We start from the raw sequence: 21331 nt of genomic DNA, 5'->3' as shown, positions 1-21331 counted from the left end.
ATCAATAAAGGAACATAAATGAGATATAGAATATGTAGAGATGACAGTAAGAGGGCAGAATGAGCAAAATAAAAAGAATGAGTAATAAACAGGGAAGAGAGAGATGAGGTGGAATTTTACAGCCCCTCCCACCAGCGGGATCTTCCAGTCCCGCTGAAGTCAATGGAGTTTTGAACAGCTTGCTATATTTTCCGGCCTTGCTCCTGCCGTGATGGGGCCATAAAATTCCCCCCATAGTGCGTAAAGGTGATACTTGGAGAGAAAGAGGAGAAGGAAAGAACAAGAGAGAGGAAAAGGCCAGAGAAAAAGGTGGAAGACAAGTCGACAGGGCAACAACAAATTATCAGCAGTGGAAAAATTTAGAAAATAAACCATTTCTTTCTACCATAGGAAATTAACAAACACGTGTAAAAACAAGTGATAAAGCTGCTTTACCGTACAGTTGGAGCTGTGATCACACCAATGAAGAGAATTCTACCATAACTCAGTACATGGCCCGCTTGAAACACAAAGATGTGTTTCAAGAAAAAGGTGTTCAGTTCAGTCAACTAAATAAGAGAAAAATAACATATGCTTAATGAATTCCAATAATGCTTTAGTTTTCTTAACAATATGTAAAAATGTAAATAAATTCACTGTGATGTGTGGAGATTTTAAAACAGGTCAAATGTTTCACAACAGTAATATACTTGCATGACTTTCACAAGCTATTCCTTGCAATGTCTATAGACCAAATTACTCAACTTGCTAAAATATTCAACTAAAGTGTCCAAGGTTTTCAAATGAAAATTGGTAACTATTTATATAAGCTGTCAAGTCAAATATTTTTGGATACACAGCAATCACATCACCAACATGAAACCAGTACATAATGATATACATGCTAGAAAACAGTGCAGAATTAATCACCATCTTTTTAAACCTGCAATCACTGATTACAATAACAACTTACATACATATCACACCTTTCATGTAATGTCCCAAGGCGCTTCATGGAAGCATTATAAAACAAAGTATGACACTGTGCTACATAAGGAGATATTAGGTCAGATGACCAAAAGCTTGGTCAAAGAGGCTGGTTTTAAGGAGTGTCTTAAAGGAGGAAAGGGAGTTAAAGAGGCAGAGGTGCATAGGGAGGGTATTCCAGAGCTTGGGGCTTAGACAACTGAAGGCACAACTGCCAATGGTGGAGCGATTAAAATTGAGGATGCTCAAAAAGCCAGAATTGGAATTAGATATGCACAGATATATCTTGGAACATTGTAGGGCTGCAGGGTATTACAGAGATAAGGAGGGAGGACATGCAGGGACTTGAAAACAAGGATGAGTATTTTAAAATAAAGACATTGCTTGACCAGGAGCCAATGTAGGTCAGTGAGCACTTGGGGCGATAAGGGAATGAGACTTGCTGCAAGTTAAGAAACGGTCAGAGTTTTGGATGACCTCAAGTTTACGGAGAGTAGAAAGTGGGAGAACAGCCAGGAATGCATTGGAATAGCCCAGTCTAGAGATAACAAAGGCATAATAAGGGGTTTCAGCAGATGAGCTGAAAAAAGGGATCAATAAACAGCATACAGTGTTAAAAATGTAAATCCTTCATTAGCTCTACACTTAACTCATCACATATTAAAAATAAACAGTGAAACTTGATAAGACCATATCCTTCAGAATTATGATAAGAACATTCAGTTCTAGTACTGTGAATGGGAAATGAAATATGCTGCAGAGAGGATTGCCATCCTCAACTCAATGAAGTATCTATATTGAAAGCTGTGTATGGTTGAAAGCACCTCCTTTCCTCCTCCCCAGCCCCCAATTTAAAATTAAATTTAAATTAATTCCTACATGCCAAAAGATACATCAATTATCAGTTCATCCCCTGACCAGTTCAAGGCTCCAATTCTGCAGAGCTGCTCAGCTGGATGTCAGTCAGAATTCCAATAGGGAGCAACACAGGCTCAAATACTTTACAGTCCCAAGCATCGATCAGGTGTCCGAGCTAACAAACATCAGCAGAAGGCTTAACTAATTATGAACAGTGCTTTCAAATTAGTTCAGATCAGGCAACATCCAAAAGGATTTTAATAACTCTCGTACCACTAGTTATAGAAATCAGCAAAAAAGGTCCGAGGCTTTCACAGTCATCATACTTGCACATCTAACCTCTCTTTCTCTCTCCAGCACTTGTTTTACTCTCTCCCACTGCGTTCTTTCTTTTTCACTTGTGTTTTCTCCCCTTCCTTGCTCATCTTCCCCCAAGTCCTACAATATTGACACTGTAACATGGGGATAAACAGAAGTGAAGGAAGAGTGGGACTTTCAATTTCAGGAACAAAGGTATGAGCTAGCAGGCAACAATACATTTGAACACTTACAGAAGAATGAGAGGTTAGAGATGAGGTGATAAGGAGAGCCAATGATGACAGTAGTTTTGAAGTGGAGAGAGGTATACTAACAATGTCAGCTAGCATGAGTTCCCAGGGATAAAAACAGAAAATGCTGGAAAACTCAGCAGGTCTAACAGCATCTGTGGAGGAAAAAAGAGTTAACGTTTCGAGCCCTGTGAAAAAGAGTCATATGGACTCGAAATGTTAACTCTTTTTTTTCTCTACAGATGCTGGTAGACCTGCTGAGTTTTTCCAGCACTTTCTGTTTTTGTTTCAGATTTCCAGCATCTGCAGTATTTTGCTTTTATCTATGAGTTCCCAGGGTGTTGGCTTGAGTGGAGTTGGCCAAAAGTAAATACTTAAGCGAGGAAATGTTTGTAACTACAGTAAGATGGAAAGAGACTGGAGTGCAAGCCATAAAATAGACCAATCAAACTATTTACATCAATTGAAAGGTGCCTTCTCATTCCCATTTTTCTCTATTGTACTGTGCAATAGGGGTAGGGATATGAAAAAACATAGACCGACATGCTAAGGGTGAATGTAATTTATGACACAGCCAGAGCAAAGCGACCCCATAACCAATGAATCAGGACAAAGACCAATAGGCTGACTAAGGCCATTTGAAAATGGTAATGCAAACCAGGCAATGAAGGGAGAAGGACTGTCCGAGAGCATATCCATCTACTGTTATTGTAGAGCCCAGCATGTGTGAGGCACTAACAATGGAGAAAATGCAAAACATTCATTCTAAATTTAAGTCACTCAATATGTATTGGACATACTGTTAGTGCATCAGAGCTACCGCCCTTCTTGTGCCCTCTTACTGACCTAGTCGCATGTAGCCTCACACTTTTACACTACCTACCCTATCTCACTCACCCCCCATAATTTGGGAATCACTTTGATAGCACAAAGTATACTAAAACATCAGTTCTGTTTGACCATAACATAGCTAACAACATAAAACAGACCAAATTACAAAGTGATTGCAGAAATGCTGTTCTGTAAGTAAGGGACTTGCAAACTCAGTGAGGGTGTAAATCAGGCAACAACAGATCAGGGTGTACAATGGGTGGCTGATTTGCTATCGCCCATTTTACACCCCTGCTGAAGTTGAATGCTCCATCCAATAAGTCACAAACAAGTATCTTTATCAGAATGAGAGCTCATACATGCTTTCCAGGTTTATTCTTTACCTGCCAGATAATTAGGAAGAGGTAAATTCCAGCCACCCTCTGAAAGGAAGATTTTGGATCAAACCAGCGAACATATGTCCAGCTGGCTGGAGTAAATTGCAGCACTGCTCGTTTCAGCTTTCCACTGGTAGTGTGAATTGCCCTGATAAAGACACATTTTATTAGCATAAGCATAACACAAAATGGAAAGCCCTTCCATTCCCCAAAACAAAAATGCATTATAATTGCAAATGGTTCTAAATAGCAGCTTATTCATTTCTGCAGTAGTTTTAATGCCGTCATTAAAATGACCAAACTTGCAGGAAAGGTCACAATGAGAATTAAGCATAGGGGAGCTTTTGGGCAATAGTGATCACAGCATAATACAATAAAGGTTCAGAAGGATGAGAATTAAACTAGGGAAAATGAGAGGAAAACAAATTTTCGGCTAACAAGCAAAGAAATAGAACAGCAGTGGGAACCATTTAAAATAGTGACAAATAGAGCCAAGAAAAAATATACTGCACAGAAAACAAAAATAAACAAGCCAATAGAGACACACCATAGATAAAAAAAAGATTTGCATTTATATAACACTTTTCATGACCACTGGACATCTCAAAGTGCTTTATGGCCAATTAAGTATTTTTTTTAAACTGTAGTCACTGTGGTAATACAGGAAATGCATCAGCTAATTTGCCCTTTGCAAACTTCCACAAACAGCAATGTGATAATGACCAGATAATCTCTATTTTTTGAGATATTGATTGAGGGACAAATATTGGTCAGGGCAATGGGGATAACTCCACGGCTCTTCTTCAAAATAGAGCCATGGGATTTTTTACATCCACCCGAATTGGCAGATGGGTCTCAGTTTAACTTCTCATCCGAAAGATGGCACCTTCAACAGCGCAGTACTCCCTCAGAACTGAACAGGAGTGTTGGACTTAATTTTTGCACTCAGGGCACAATTGAACCTGGTGACTATGACTCAGAGGTGAGTGTTCCACCAACTGAGTCACAGCTGGCACACAATAAAGAAACAGATAAAGAAAAAGATAAGGGTAAAATTGAAACTAATTGAAAGGCACAAAGTTTATAGACAAGAAAGGCGAGAGGATGAACAAAGGGCAATAATAAAGCTTAGGGGAGAACTAAAAAATAGGAAGGTAAAGAGAAACAACAAAATTATGAAGTGATATAAAAAAAATACTAAATTATTCTTCAAACACAAATAGTAAAAGAAAATTCAGGATTGGGATTGACTCACTAAGGAAGACACATGATAAAGAGAGAGCAAAATGGCAGAAATAATAAATAATTACTCTGCCTTGGTATTTACCAGGGAGGATATGACATTAGAAGAAGATATTTAAAAAAATAAAGGCATTTAAAACAGAAATTGGACAAATAATTGATAAAGCTATCAAACTAGAGAAGGAAATACTGGAAATACTCAGCAGGTCAGGCAGCACCTGTGGAGAGGGGAACAGAGTGAACGTTTCAGGTTGATGGCCTTTCATCAGCACCAGAAAAAGAAAGAAACGTAATAAGTTCTAAGCAAGTGGAAGGGGATAAGTAGAAAAAGAACAAAAGTGAAGGTCTGTAATAGGGTGGAAGACAGGAGAGAATAAATAGCAGAAGAGTTGGTGGTGCAAGGCCAAAGAGAGTGGAAATGGGACAAGGAAAGAAACAAAAGATTGTCTAGAGGTGAAAATGACAGGATGGTGAACAGCTGCTATCTGAAGGGAGAAAGAAAAACAAGAGAGAGAAAAGAAAAGTGAAACCGAAACCTGCCAAGAAAAAGGAAACAAAATGGGCGAAGTGATTACAGTCAGAAATTGTTGAATCCGGAAGGCTGTGAAGTGCCTAATCAAAAGATGAGGTGCTGCTCCTCAAGCTTTTGTAGAGCTTCATTGAGTTTTTGTAATAGGGAGGATAAAATGTCTGGTCCAGATGGATTGCATCCACGCATATTAAAGAGATGTTAAGGCAGAGGCATTATTACATGTATATAAAAATTCATTAGAAAAGGGTATAGTGCCAGAGGACTGGCAGACAACTAATGTGATTCCTATATATAAACAAGTCAAGGGAACTATGGATTAATTAGCTTAACATTGGTGGTAGAAAAGGTAATGAAATCCTTACTAAAAGATGTAGAGAAAAAAAAACTCGAGAAACTGAAAATATAATAGTCAGCATGGATTCCATAAAGAAAGGTCATGCTTAACCAACCTTATTGAATTCTTTAAAGAATTAACAAAAAGGGTGTGGGGTAATGAAGATACATCTGGATTCAGAAAAGTGTTTGATATTGCATAGTGGATTCATTACTGAAGTCAGAACATGTGGAGTTAGGGAAAAAAGTAGCAAATGGATAGCAAACTGGTTACAAAGCAGAAAACAGTGAATTGGAGTTAAAGATAGATTAGCAAAAGGTGGAAAGCGGTGTTTCACAAGAATCAGTACTGGGACCATTGTTGTCCATCGGTTACAAAAAGAATTTGTACTTGGGAATCGGAAGTATAATTTCACAATTTGCAAATGAGACCAAACTGGGGGGTGTAGTTAATACAAGAGGACTGTAATAAAATACAGGAAGACATTAATAAAATTGCCAAATAAGCATGTAATTAGCACATGAACTTCAATAAAAATATGCACATTTTGGCACAAAAAAATAAGGAGGCTAAATACTGATTAGAAAACTAGAGTCTAAATGGGGTAGAAGAGGGATCTGAGAATACAGATTCACAAATCACGAAAAGTAACCACACATTTTCAAAATGTTTTAAAGACAAAAAGCAAACAAAGCATCGAAGTTAACCTCTCAAGGATAGAATTGAAAAGCAGAGATATTTTGTTAAACTTTCATAGAACCTTGGACAGACCACACTTGGAATACCGTGAACAGTACTGTTCTCCACAGTGCAAAAAGGATATTGTGTCAATGGAGATGGTACAAAAAATATTTACTAGAATGATATCAGAATTGGGATACTCTGATCAGGAAAGGTTTGACAGCTTGGGACTGTCAAAAAGGAAAACTCAGGAGTGACTTGGTGGAGGTTTTAAAAATTATGAAAGGTTGATTGGGTAAACCTAGAGAAAATGCTTCTACTTGCATGAAAGTCCAGAACTAGAGGCCACAAATAGAAGGCAGTAACTAATAGATGCAATAGGAAATTCAGGAGAAATTTCTTTACCTGAAGAGTGGTTTGAATGTAAACCTCACAACCTAAATGAGTAGGACAGATGCTTTGAAGGGGATGTTAGATAAGTACATGAGACAGAATAGAAAGATATGTTGATGGGGTTAGATGAAAAAGCGTGGGACAAGGCTCATTTGGAGTATAACACCAGTATGGTACTGTTGGCCAAAATGATGTGCTGTTAATGCTCTGTAATCACAGAATCAAACAATGCAGAAGAGGCCCTTTGGCCTATCGAGTCTGCACTGACACGTGAGAAACACCTGACCTACCTACCTAATCCCATTTACCAGCACTTGGCCCATAGCCTTGAATGTTATGATGTGCCAAGTGCTCATCCAGGTACTTTTTAAAGGATGTGAGGCAACCCGCCTCCACCACCCTCCCAGGCAGTGCAATCCAGAGCGTCACCACCCTCTGGATAAAAAAGTTTTTCCTCACATTCCCTCTAAACCTCCTGCCCCTCACCTTGAACTTATGTTCCCTTGTGACTGACCCTTCAACTAAAGGGAACAGCTGCTCCCTATCCACCCTGTCCATGCCCCTCATAATCTTGTACACTTCGATCAGGTTGCCCCTCAGTCTTCTCTGCTCCAACGAAAATAACCCAAGTCTATCCAACCTCTCTACATAACTTTAATGTTTCAGCCCAGGCAACATCCTGGTGAATCTCCTCTGCACCCTCTCCTGTGCAATCACATCCTTCCTATAGTGTGGCGACCAGAACTGCACACAGTACTCCAGCTGTGGCCTCACCAAGGTTCTATACAACTCCAACATGACCTCCCTACTTTTGTAATCTATGCCTCGATTGATAAAGGTAAGTGACCCATATGCCTTTTTCACCACCCCACTAACATGCCCCTCCGCCCTCAGAGATCTATGGACACACACGCCAAGGTCCCTTTGTTCCTCAGAACTTCCTAGTGCCATTCATTGAATACTTCCTTGTCAAATTATTCCTTCCAAAGTGTATCACCTCACACTTTTCAGGGTTAAATTTCACCTGCCACTTATCTGCCCATTTGACCATCCCATCTATATCTTCCTGTAGCCCAAGACACTCAACCTCACTGTTAACTACCCGGCCAATCTTTGTGTTATCAACGAGCTTACTGATCTTAACCACCCACATAGTCAACTATGTCGTTTATATAAATGACAAATAATAGGGAACCCAGCACAGATCCCTGTGGTACACCACTGGACAATGGCTTCCAGTCACTAAAGTATCCTTCTGTCATCACCCTCTATCTCCTACAACTCAGCCAATTTTGAATCCACCTTATCAAATTACCCTGTATCCCATGTGCATTTGCCTTCTTTGTAAGTCTTCCATGTGGGACCTTGTCAAAGGCTTTGCTGAAATCCATATAAACTACATCAACTGCACTACCCTCATTGACACACCTGGTCACCTCCTCAAAAAATTCAGTCAAATTTGTTAGGCATGGCCTCCCTCTGGCAAAGCCATGCTGACTATCCCTGATCAAACCTTGCCTCTCCAAGTGGAGATAAATTCTCTCCTTCAGAATTTTCTCCAATAGCTTCCCTACCACTGACGTGAGACTCACTGGCCTGTAGTTCCCTGGCTTATCTCTACACCATTTGTAATGACAAATGACAACCAAGGACACTTACTTAAAACTTCCCCAGTGATAGGTTCTCATTTCTAAGAAGCGACAGGCCACCATACCAAGCCAAATACCACCTCCATTGCAGAGCAAAATGTCAAGGATGACTTGATCCCACCAGCATTCAGCAAAGTTTGGCAGCAGATGCATGAAGAACAGCTAAAGAGGGATAAACAAAAAAAAACATGACATTATATCACAACAAACAGGGAAATCAATTTTAATTTATAGCAGTTAAACAGTTTAAGGCTTTAAACACAGGAACATAGGACCTAGGAGCGGGAGTAGACCATTCTGCCCTTTGAGCTTGCTCCGCCATTTGATAAGATCATGGCTGATCAGTTTGTGGTCTCAATCCCACTTTTTTCTCTTCCCCCATAACCCTCGACACCCTTGTCTATCAAAAATCTATTTAACTCAGCCTTGAATAAATTCAAAGCCTCAACTGAGAGAATTCAACAGGCTAACTACCTTCAGAATTTTTTTTCCTCATCTCAGTCTTAAAGGGGAGACCTCTTATTCTTTAAATGTGTCCTCTAGTTCTAGTCTCCCCCACAATTGGAAACATTCTTCTGGTATACACCCTATCAAGCGCCCTTAGGATATTTTATCTTTCAATAAGATCATCTCTCATTCTTCTAAATTCCAGTGGGTTCAGGACCAACCTGTTCAACCTTTCCTCATAAGATAAGGCCTTCATCCCAGGAATGAGTCAAATGAACGTTTTCTGAACTGCTTCTAATGCAATTGTCATTTTTAAATAAGGAGATCAAACTGTACACAGTACTCCAGATGTGGTCTTGCAACTGCAGTAAAACTTTCCTACTTTTATATTCTATTCCCCTTGCAATAAACACCAACATTCTATTTGCCTTCCTAATCACTTTCTGTATCTGAATATTAACTTTTTGTTAATGATTCATGTATCAGGCCACCCAGATCCCTTTGTACCACCGAATTCTGCAGTCTCCTATTTAATTAATACACTGCTTTTCCATACTTCCTGCCAAAGTGAACAAGTTCATATTTTCCCACATTACACTTCATCTGCCAATTTTTTGCCCACTTAGTGAACCTATCTCTATCCTTTTGCAGACTCTCTAACTCCTCTTGACAACTTAATTTCCTAATGTTATGACCGAGATGGGAGGAGTGCGCTGTCCATCTTGAGTTCCACAACTCCACGGGTCACAACATATATCTAAATGATTTCTTCAGCTAACTACATGGCCAAATATGTGCTTTACCTATGAATCTCAGAATGACCACTCAATGCCTGGGTTTCCTCAATAAACAACAAAATTATTAATTTATTATAAAACCAGACTTATCATGAAGGCAAAGCTGATTAACATACAATATGAAATATGAAAGTATAATAATTACTCTAAATACCCTAATACATATACATAAAAAAATAAAGTAGAGGAATTCCGCCAAAAAGGTTAAGAGTCAATGATTCAAGGTAAAAGTTTAGATGGTGGAGTCTTTGAAATGGTGTCCAGGTTATACATTTGGTCTCTCAGCATTGGTCTGCGAAACAACCGATGACTCCTACATATTTTTCTAGCGGACTTCGTGGAAAACTTGGGAGTCAGTCTTTTTCAGAATGTAGAGCGTCTTTGGAGCAATGTTTATTCATTTTTTGCTTTCCACTGGGTCTGGAGCTTCATGAGTTGTTGTCTTCTTTACCCAAGCAGTTCATCCATCTTGTTTTCGCCCCAAAGCAAAACCAGCCTATCAGCTTTTAAACAGTTTTCCAGGCATTTTTTTTTAAAGCTATAAACCACCATTTGACCCTCTTATAAACAGTCCACCGGGTTAAAGAGGCTTCCAGGTTCTTTAAAACTGCTTAATTACCTTTCCTTGAAGAGGAAGAACAGCAACCAGAGTCCTTACATTAACCCTTTAAGTGACAGTGTCTTTTAAAAAACACAAATTCTTCCAGCCCTTGAATATGAACCATTTTCTGTGATTAAAGCGTTGATGACACTACCTATCTAGGTGTTATTGGCTATTTAGCTATCAATACATTCAGCCCCTTCAAAGTCATTCATATAGATTGTAAATCATTGAGGCCCCAGCTCTGACCCCTGTAGCATTCCACTAGTTACAACTTTCCAACTTGAAAAAGACCCATTTATCCTTACTCTCTGCTTCCTGTTAACTAACCAATTCTTTATCCATACTAATATGATATCCCCTACACCATATGCTCGCTTATTGTGTGCTCTCACCTTTGATGTGTCACCTTATCAAATGCCTTTTAGAAATCTAAGTATACCACATCTACAGGTTCCCCTTTATCCAGCTTGCTTGTTACTTCTTGCAAAAAACTCTAATAAATTAGTTAAACATGATTTTCCTTTCACAACATGTTAATTCAACCTGATCCCATTACGATTTTCTAAATAACCTATGACCTTTTTAATAATGGATTCTTGCAATTCCCCTGACAGATGCTAGGCTAACTGACGTATAATTTCCTGCTTTCTGCCTCCCTCCTTCCTTGAATAAAGGTGTTACATTTGCTATTTTCCAATCTGCTGGGACAATTCCAGAATCCAAGGAATTTTGGAAAATTATAACCAATGCCTCTACTATTTTGCAGCCACATCCTATAAGATGCTAGAATGCAGGCCATCTGACCCTGGGGACTTGTCAACCTTTGGTTCTAATAGTTTTCCCAGCACCTTTTCCCTGGTGACAGGGATTGTTTTAAGTTCCTTCCTCCCTTTCACCTCTTGATATTCTACAGTGAAGACAGACATAAAAAAACTGTTCAACGCCTCCATTATTTCCTTGTTTTCCATTATCAATTCCCCAGACTCACCGACACTAGCTTTAGTTACTATTTTCCTATTTAAATGCTTGTAGAAACTCTTATTATCTGTTTTTGTGTTACAAGCTAGCTTTCTCTCATACTCCGCTTTCTCCCTCTTTATTATTTTTTAGTCATTCTTTGGTGGTTCTTAAAATCTATCCAATCTTCTGACCTAGCTTTGCAGAAGTGTACAGTGTTTCTTTCAATTTGATACAATCTTTAACCTCCTTATTCAGCAACGGATGATGTATCCTTCTCAAAGAGTCTTTTTTTTCACCGGGATAAATCTTTCCTGAGAGTTTTAAAGTATCTCCTTAAAAAGTCTGCCACTGCATCTGTACTGTCACACCTTTTAACCTCGTTTCCCAGTTTACATTAGCCAGCTCTGCCCTCATACTCTTACAGTTAACTATATTTAGGTTTGATTTAATCTTAGATGCAAACTTCTCCCCTTCAAAGTGAATGTGAAATTCTATCATGCTATGATTGCTGTTGTCTAGAGGCTATCATAAGGTTATTGATTAATTCTGTTGCATTGCACATTAGCAGGTCTAAAATAATCTGCTCCCTGGTTGGCCCTAGAACGTACTGCTCTAAGAAACTGTTCCAATACATCTGATGAACTAATTTTCCCAGCTACCATTGCCAATATGATTCACCCAATCCACATGTAGATTAAAGTCACCCACGATTATTCCAGCACCTTTCTTACATGCCCCATTTATTTCTTCCTGTAACCTCTGCCTACAGTGTAAATGCTGTTAGGGGGTCTATAAACGACTCCCACATGATCTTTTACCTTTCCTATTTCTTATCTCTACCCAAATTCAGTCCACATCTTGCTCTTTCAAGCTAAGGTCATCCTCTCACTACTGTACTAATGACATCCTTAATCAACAGAGCTACCCCACCACCTTTGCCTGGCTACCTGTCATTTTAAAATATCAAATACTTTCAATATTCAAGTCCCAGCCTTGGTCACCTCACAATCATGTCTCTGTAATAGTTATTAGGTCAAACATATTTACTTCTAGGCTGCATTTGCTGCCAATGGTGTGCATGTGCAATTGTACTTTTTTACTCCGTGACGTCACTGTGAGCGATGGAGTAGGCAGCAGCCAGAAGCAGAGATGCTTATCAAACAGCTATTAAGTCAGTGGGGCGGAGAGGACGAATGGAGCCGGGGATCGAGACAGTGAGGGAGGTAAGGCTTCTAATCCATCTGATGACGGCTGCAATTTCAGATTACAACCTCCATATTCCACACTTGCAGCTCTGGCGCATCTTCTGGTTGAATCTTATTCAGATCCTGATGCTGTTCACCTGGTCCCGTCACCAGCAAGGAACTCCGGAGCTGCAAATGCAGGTTGTAATCCGGAATTGCAGCCATCACAGTGGGGATCAAAAGCCTCCCCATTCCAACCTGAAAACTGCGGAGGGGTCGCACCCCAATTGCCCGCTTGTCGTGGGGCTCAGAAACTGGGTGAACAGCTTCAGGATCTGAATAAGATCTAACCGGTACTGTGTTTCCTTCAAATTATGTTACTGGCTTTCTGCGCATATGCAGACAGGTATCGGCAGCCATCTTGTGTTGGCAGGAAACAGTTATTTCTATCTGTGCTAATAGTTCAGCCATTTTGTTACGAATGCTGTGTGCAGATACAGAGCCTTTTTACCATATTTGCAATCACTGGCCTTATCTGTTGGTGGACTCTTAAGTTTGTACGCTCTGTCGCTTCCTGCCACACTCTGGTTATCATTACCCAAATTGCTGCCCTGCTCCATAACCTCATTTTTTCACTTTCATTTACCACACCGCCCTTCACTATTTAGTTTAAAGCCCTCTCTACCATCCTAGTTATGCCACTTGCCAGACCACTGGTCCTAGCACAGTTCAGTGAAGACTGTCCCAACAATACAGCTCCCACTTACCCCAATAATGATGCCAGTACCCCATGAATCGAAGCCCATTTTTCCCCACACCAGTCTTTGAGCCACTCATTCATTTCTCTAATCTTATTTACCCAGACAGAATAGTATAAGCATCTCTCAGGCACATCAGGAATTTCAAATGGGGTGGAAGGAGAGCAACTATAAATCACCTCACAGCCTCAAGGTCACTGAGTGCAGGGCTGGTCATTAGGCAATTGCTTTGCCCTCCTCATCCCTCACTGAAAAGTAACTATCCCTACAGCTCAGCTGACAGGTGAAAGACAGTTTAGGCGAATAAATGGAATCTTGCCAATGTTATTTATACCTGAGGACAAATTTAAAAACTGGTTCCCCAAATATGTGATATTCCATTATTCAATTCTGATAGAAAAACTGGATCCATTACCACAGATAATATAAGGTTACAGATTGGTACTTTCTGCAGATCTAGAGACAATAGTTCTAGTGGAAAATGCAAATCCACACAATACTCTCCAGGAAATAGTGCTTGGGTCTTTCACTAAATGTTTGGTGATCAACTTTTCTGGCAACACTACAATACCTATTGAACAACTGCTCCTGTAACTGGCCTGTAAACTCAACAGTTACTATAGCCCACACTGGATTTAAGTTTCTGAATGTATGAATAGCATGAAATAAAGTGCAGGCTGTATTCAAGGAAGCAAAACTAAACAGGGGTTCCAGAAATGCTTTCACTGTCCCTTATAATAAGTTCCCTTACAGTTTTTAAAAGTGCAGTTTTTTTAAAATTCTCTCTTGGGATGCGGGCATCACTGGCGGCGCCAGCATTTGTTAGCCGTCCCTAATTGCCCTTGAGATTTGAAAATTCATATGGATTTTCTATATTTAAAAAAAATCATGCCAGATTTCATTCCCACCTCCAAGCATACATTAACAGTAGGAGACCAGATTGCAATCAGGAACAGGGACTTTGATTTTTCCTTCCCCTGTCTAGGAACACGTGTAACAATTGTCCTCAACAACTGCAGTCCTGGTTGAAGTCAGATTAATCAGCACAAATTGGGACATGGACCTAGATTATTTCTCAACATATTCTCCTTATTCAGTGCTCAATCTTCATATTTAATTCTTGCAGAAATCAAAATAATATAACATGCGCCAACCATCTGCCTGCCATATTGCTTTGAGTAAGAACAGTAGAAAATCCCATTGTCACTTTGTTCCTTAGTTTGATAGTGGAAAAGATGTTAATATCTTGTTTCTGTTCTGTACCCTTGCTCATTCAAAATTAACAGGTTGAGATGTCGATCTGTAGAGTAGTCCACACACCTAGTATGTGTTCAGTTTTTGGAAAGAACACAGCACTGTTCCCAGTAGCTTCAAAATCTTAAGGAGGTATTGCTTAAACAGTGCCATCTGTAATTTGGTTAGTACAATTTAATAATTTGCATGAGCAGTTATGATTCTGTTAAAGCCATACCTCAGTTAATTCCCAAGTGATGCTAATAGTCCAGCAGAGCCCATAGCTACGTATAAGTAACGCTTTCATAGCCCAGCCCCAGAAGTGTCCAAATGCAAAGATGTCAAAATGGCTGAGAATCCTCTCCCACGTGATGACATGGCAGTTGATTGCATACTCCTATTAAGAATAAAATATTGGAGGAAATTGCTTTAATCTTTGAAGTTAGTCCTGATAAAAGACTGGCATAAATGATTGTTGGATAAGCCATTTTTCACATATAATTTTAAGATTAGAGAAAAAAGATAAAATGAGGTATTTTTGTAGCAGTGGAGCAGCTCACTAACTAAAGCAGTTGTACAAAACATAAAAGACATAAAAGGGTTGATGCTTTATCTGAAATCAGTTAAGTAGCCAACATAATAACTAAGTTGGCAACTTTGCTGAGCTGTTATTGTACACAGGTATCTAAAGGAAGACTGCATAAATATTTTCAAAAAGACAAATCTTATTGAGAGCCACACTGACTTCCTGATATAAAAGTTTTAGTTCAAGCCCAGTCAAAGTTGCACAATCTAATGCTCTGGTTTGTTTAGGTGAGCATTGTTAAAAGCCATCTAAAGTTTGTTCAACACAACAAAATTTTCTTCCTTCCCCTCACCATGGAGAGTATAAACTTAAGGAAAATATTTAATGTAACTGATGTGCAGGGCACCAAGGCGATAGGGAGTCTCTTGACTTGACGTATAAGGCATCATAACTGTATGGGACAGGCTGGTCTTTTCTTCCTGCGTTTTTTATATGTTCCTATGTAAAATGAACTCAGGAACCATAAGGAAAGAGAGGTTAAAATTCTGGAACTAAAAAATTGATGAAAAAGTATAAAGTTTAGGAGCATTAGACTTTGTTTTTTTTCTATCCCATGCACTGTCTACCCCAATCAACAATCAAACATCAAATTCAGACTTTCCCATCAAGTTTTTCATGCTGTTCCTTGATTGAGCCAGCAAAAAGTGGCTACAGCCTCACACCAATAATGCAGTTTTAGCTTTCTCCCTAAAATGACAATGGTAGAGATTGGAGAAACTGATCCAAAATGGGAAGAGAACTCAAATATAAAATATTAGCTGTGACCAAAGTTGAACTTGGGCGACATCGTGCTGGGAATTGACTTACTTAATACTAACCAGCAATCTTAACCAATAATTTTCATAGAATTACTCTTCAAAGATTACTTATTTACAACGGAATAAGTAGTCATCTAATTCCAAACCATGGAATATCCTTCTCAGCTCCTTATTAATAATGCCAAGATTTACACACCAGATTTGTACACTTAAATTCTGGTTATATACAGTTAAAGAATAATTTAATAAGGAAAAAGACGAGCTATTTAAAAAATGTTTAGCTTGCAATAATTAACAACACTTTTTCATACATCTGGTTACAAGGTTTAACTAGCCACTATTGCTATGAAAGTGCTATCATTTGTGCATCTCTGGCTATGACTGCATCAATACTTATTTGTTAAACCGAATTCGATGGACTCCAGAACTATTATTTTGCTAGGGCACATTTGCCATTGATTTAATTTCCTGCAAAACAACATCAACTCTATTTGCCCATGAAGTGATATTATGGCCACTTGAGAATTGAGCTTCAGATCGACTGAAACGATAAAACATGTGATGTTTACGAAAATCATACCAGTCAGGACACTTGACTAAGCATGCAGTGAAACTGAAGAAAAATAACATTATGAATGTTCAAAATACAATTGGATGCTGCAAATAGGTGCATTATGAATTTAAGTGAGGTTTTTTATGCATTTAAGATTTTTCTCTTTATCTTAAAACACTAAGAAATAATCAGTGGAATGAAAAAAAATTCCAAGATTTTAATGTTCATGAAAGTATTGTCACGACACAGACGCCAATGTGATACTCTACGTACCATCACATCTGCTTCACGAGTAGCATAGCGTAGATTAGGGTCTAGCCAATACATGACAGATTTCACTTGTTCAAAGTTCAGGAACAGCAGGAACACCAGAAAAAGGAAATACAGCACGCTGAGGCCTGGAGTGATACAAAAAATAAAGCAAAACGCTTGGTAAACATTACATTATCCAAACTTCAGGGAGATCATATGGTCCACTTATGCACTGATCTCCACCTTTTAATAAATGCAATTAACAGACCCTCTTTTCTACCAAATAGCAAAATCATTTAGAATAAATGAGAATGGAAATATTTAGAGATTTTCATTCAAAAAGTCAAAAGGAGAATTTTCAAACCATTTAATGAACACAGAGCAGAACTGTACACCAATATAAAAAAGCATTATAAAAAGACCATTGCAAATTTCCTAACAAGCAATAGCTCAGAAGTTGAATTAAGTTTCACAATTGGAATCACCCGGTTTGCAGTTGAGATCCCAAACAGAAAATCTATGCAGAGATCTGATATGCCAGGGTGCCTTCGATTTTGCACCATATCCAAATTCCCAGGTCAAGGGAATGCCGACTTAAGATGTACATTTGGGGGCAAATGCCCAACATTTTCACATGTCATGGCCATTCAGAGTTGTTATACAGCTGTGAGTTAGAGAAAATATTATATTTCAAGTGATTGATGCAACAAGTTGGATAGAAACATAGAAAATAGGAGCAGAAGTAGGTCATTCAGCCGTTCAAGCCTGCTCCGCCATTAAATATAATCATGGCTGATCCTCTATCTCAACACTGTACTCCCCATAGCCCTTTAGAGTCCAGAAATCTACTTCCTTCTTAAATATATTCACTGATGTGGCCTCAACAGCCTTCTGTGGTTGAGAATTCCATAGGTTCACCACCCTCTGAGTGAAGAAGTTTCTCCTCCTCTCAGTCCTAAATGGTCCACCCTGAATCCTGAGACTGTGACCCCTTGTCCCAGACACCCCCAGCCAGAAGAAATATCATCTCTGCATCCAGTCTGTCGATCCCTGTCAGAATTTTATATGTTTCAATGAGATCTCCTCGCATTCTTCTAAACTCCAGTGAATACAGGCCTAGTCGGCCCAATCTCTCCACATACCATTTGCCTTCTTAACTGCTCATCAGTGGAGAGGCCAAGAACCAGGCATGACAACAACACCATAACAAATCATTTTGCTTAAAGGCTGAGAAGTTATAATTATGTCCTGAATGCCTGCTCAGCTAGATATCATGAATTCCATGGCATCATTTAAAGGAGAGTGGAGAAGTTTTCAGAGTATCTTAGCCAACATTTGTTCCTCAACCAAAGCCATTAAAACAATTATCTGGTCATTTACTTCATACTATTTATGGGACTTTGCTATATGTGAATTAGTTGTACAATAAAACCTATCTCTTAGACTAAGCTTTTGGTCACCTGTTTTAATATATCCTTATGTGGCTTAGTGTCTGATTTGCACTCCTATGAAGTGCTTTGGGATGCTTTATTATGTTAAAGGGTCTGTGTAAATACAAGTTGTTCTAAATGCTTCAGAATTCAAAGTTCTGAGGGCTTTTGTCAAACTATTTTCCACCAGTCAGTGAATTGGTAACTAACTAGAGGGCATTGATTTAAATTCATTGCTAGAATATGAAGGGATTACTTGGGAGAAAGTTTTTTTAAGTAGAGGGTGGATGCAAAATAGAATAACCTAGAAAAATTCAGAATTTTTTTTAAGAAGGGAAGGCAATAAATATTTAACAAAAAATAATTTTAATGGCTCTGGGGCAAGAGCTGGGCATGGGATGGAACTAACTAGGTAGTTCTTGAGAGCCAGTACAAGCATGATGGACTGAATAGACTTCTGTTTTGCATAAAATAATTCTACAATAGTAACTGCATTTCAATCACACTTCTATGAAGCACTTTAGCACATCCTGAGGATGTGATATGCACTACATGAATATAATTTTTAAAAATATATAGAAACAACCTGATTACAGCTTTGAAGCCAAATAAAACAGCGATACCTTCCATCAAAATTTCTTGTTCTTCATTGCAACGTTGTTAGATAGACCAAGTTAAAAGCTATTGCAATTAAAAGCAGTTTGTCAGTCTAACTGCTGTCAGATAATGATGCCTTTGTGTTAAGCACACTGAGTAACTGAGGTAAATGTACACCTTCACCTTCTGGCTGATAATCTGGTGAAACAAATTGCCTGGCTGATTTTCAATCAATTGATATCACAAAAAGATGTTCAATAATTCTTTTTTGTTTGAGGACACATAATAAAATGATTCAATTCATGTTGAAATGCTTCGAGGCATGGGAGATCACACCAGAAAAAAATCAACATAGATTCAGATGAAAGAGACCCTTCAGCCCATTGGATAATCACTCCGAATGCCAACCCTACTATCTTCCCTTTAACATCCATCAGAACAGACAAATGCACCATGTCATCCAAAGGACTGCATCTGTGGCAATACAACACTCCCTTAGTACAGCAAAGTTCTCCCTTTGTCAAAAGGAAAAAAAAACTGCTGGGCTATGGGGAGAGATAAGGGACGAACTATATTGCTCTTTCAGAGAACCAGCACAGACATGTTGGACTGAACAGCCTCCTTCTGTGCTGTATGATGCCACAATACTTGAGTGTCACCTTAGATTAGGAGCATGGAATAGAGCTTAAACCTTTAAGTTTCTAGAACAATGACTTTCTTATTCAGGAAGTGAGACACCCATCAACTTGGTCTAACATGCGCTATAGGCATTCACAATCATTTATTCATCCATGTGGAATCAAACCAGCGACCTAGGCTAGTCATTCTGATCTACTTGCTAAGTTTTCGAAAGCAATTTCCCAATACTTTTCAAAAAACATAAAATACTAATCCAACTGGTAGAAGAAATAAACCCAAGTCCCAAATGTCAGGAAAAAGGTTAATAAATGTGTAGCTTTAGAATAAACGGGCTTTTGATCTTACCAAATACCATCCTCCATATTGCTGGATGTGGTCTGGTAAAAGGACCTGAAAATATAAAATAAAAACCCTTAAACAATGAACCTTAGATAAATAAATTGTTTCAGAATATGTAAAATAATATGCAAGAAATGTGATTAATCACAATTCTCACTAGTAACAAACAACTTACCATTAGGGAATGCTAAAACACTTACAATTAGAAAAAAGAACACCACGGAAAGTACGCCCTTCCATATATTGTCTTCCGGGCTTGAATCATCCCTAGATTAAAAAACGATAACACGTTGGGTATTTTATTACAGGCTTTCAGTCCTATCAAAGCATTTAGGCAATGCATCAGTTATTAGACACAAAATTTCACAGGACAATGAAAATATTCATTTCACAATCCATTCGCGCTGATGTGATATTGCGAGACAATGTGGAAGAGGTGATTCAGGAAAAAAAATAAACTCCAGATGCGACACAGAATCGAAACCAGCAACCAAGTTTGCAAAGTGATACATTATAGCGCAGGCCTAGCAGCAGAATCTTTGCAAAGCCGGCCTGGAAGTCATGCATTGATATGTGAGGCCAGCTGATAGACAGCAGGCAGCTCAGTCCCAGGAAAATGGGGAGCTGGATGCAGCCAGTACCTGGTAAAAGCGAAATACATGACACTGATGATGGTGAAAGTGAGCAGGGTGATGGTGTGAGGCTTGTAGAAGAAGTCTATGGTGATATCCTCCACTTGCTGTTCGTTGATCATGCGGAAATGCAGTTTATAATTCACATCATCCTTGCTGATTGTCCTACTGCTTGTGGCGTGCGCCATGACTGCAACGCTCCGCCCGACAAGCACCAGTAGCCAGCAAGAGCCCAGAGAACTCTCCAGTCAGAGAGAGGGAGGGGGGGAAACAACTAATCCTCAAAGTCAAACAACTTCCTCGGAGCAACACTGATGGATCATTTATCAGACATGCAGCATGGGAAACTATATATCTATCAGGTGGAATATTTTGAATATAGGAGCTGTTTATTAGTAAACTAAAAGAAAAGAGGTTTGAGATAATCACTCCCCTTTTCTTGGTGGTGGACTGTTCCGTTCTGGAAAAGGCTGTATTTCAGAATTTAGAGCGTCCTTGACGGCGCACGTGGGGACGGGGAGTAGCGACAGAGAAAGAAACAGCTGATAGAGGAGGGAAGAGAGGGAGAGCGAATGAAACAGCTGATAGAGGAAGAGAGAGAGTGAAACAGCTGATAGAGGAGTGGGGAGAGAGAGAAACAGCTGATGGAGGAGGGGGAGAGAGAGAAACAGCTGATGGAGGAGGGGGAGAGAGAGAAAGCTGATAGAGGAGGGGGAGAGAGAGAGAAACAGCTGATAGAGGAGGGGGAGAGAGAGAGAGAGAAACAGCTGATAGAGGAGGGGGAGAGAGAGAAACAGCTGATAGAGGAGGGGGAGAGAGAGAAACAGCTGAGAGAGGAGGGGGAGAGAGAGAAACAGCTGAGAGAGGAGGGGGAGAGAGAGAAACAGCTGAGAGAGGAGGGGGAGAGAGAGAAACAGCTGAGAGAGGAGGGGGAGAGAGAGAAACAGCTGAGAGAGGAGGGGGAGAGAGAGAAACAGCTGAGAGAGGAGGGGGAGAGAGAGAAACAGCTGAGAGAGGGGGGGAGAGAGAGAAACAGCTGAGAGAGGAGGGGGAGAGAGAGAAACAGCTGAGAGAGGAGGGGGAGAGAGAGAAACAGCTGAGAGAGGAGGGGGAGAGAGAGAGAAACAGCTGATAGAGGAGGGGAGAGAGAG

At 39.5% G+C, this 21331-nt stretch overlaps 1 protein-coding gene across 1 annotated transcript in view; it reads right to left on the bottom strand.

Annotated features, from left to right (window-relative positions):
- LOC121279351 (phosphatidylserine synthase 1-like) overlaps positions 1-20412 on the bottom strand; it is a 41869-nt gene extending 21457 nt beyond the window's left edge. Inside the window, exons 1-8 of the mRNA XM_041190531.1 lie at positions 20190-20412; positions 19724-19815; positions 19555-19599; positions 16565-16689; positions 14633-14791; positions 8422-8573; positions 3587-3728; positions 436-548 (exon numbers count right to left, since the gene is read on the bottom strand). Of these exons, the coding sequence (XP_041046465.1) occupies positions 436-548; positions 3587-3728; positions 8422-8573; positions 14633-14791; positions 16565-16689; positions 19555-19599; positions 19724-19815; positions 20190-20368 (1007 nt within the window). The 5' untranslated portion in view covers positions 20369-20412. The remainder of the gene's footprint in view (positions 1-435; positions 549-3586; positions 3729-8421; positions 8574-14632; positions 14792-16564; positions 16690-19554; positions 19600-19723; positions 19816-20189) is intronic.
- Positions 20413-21331: the final 919 nt, after the last annotated feature.

Source organism: Carcharodon carcharias, chromosome 6 (genome assembly GCF_017639515.1).
Source record: "Carcharodon carcharias isolate sCarCar2 chromosome 6, sCarCar2.pri, whole genome shotgun sequence".
NCBI lineage: Eukaryota > Metazoa > Chordata > Chondrichthyes > Lamniformes > Lamnidae > Carcharodon > Carcharodon carcharias.
Note: the sequence above shows the minus strand (reverse complement) of the source record. Positions and strands in the feature narration are given on the sequence as shown.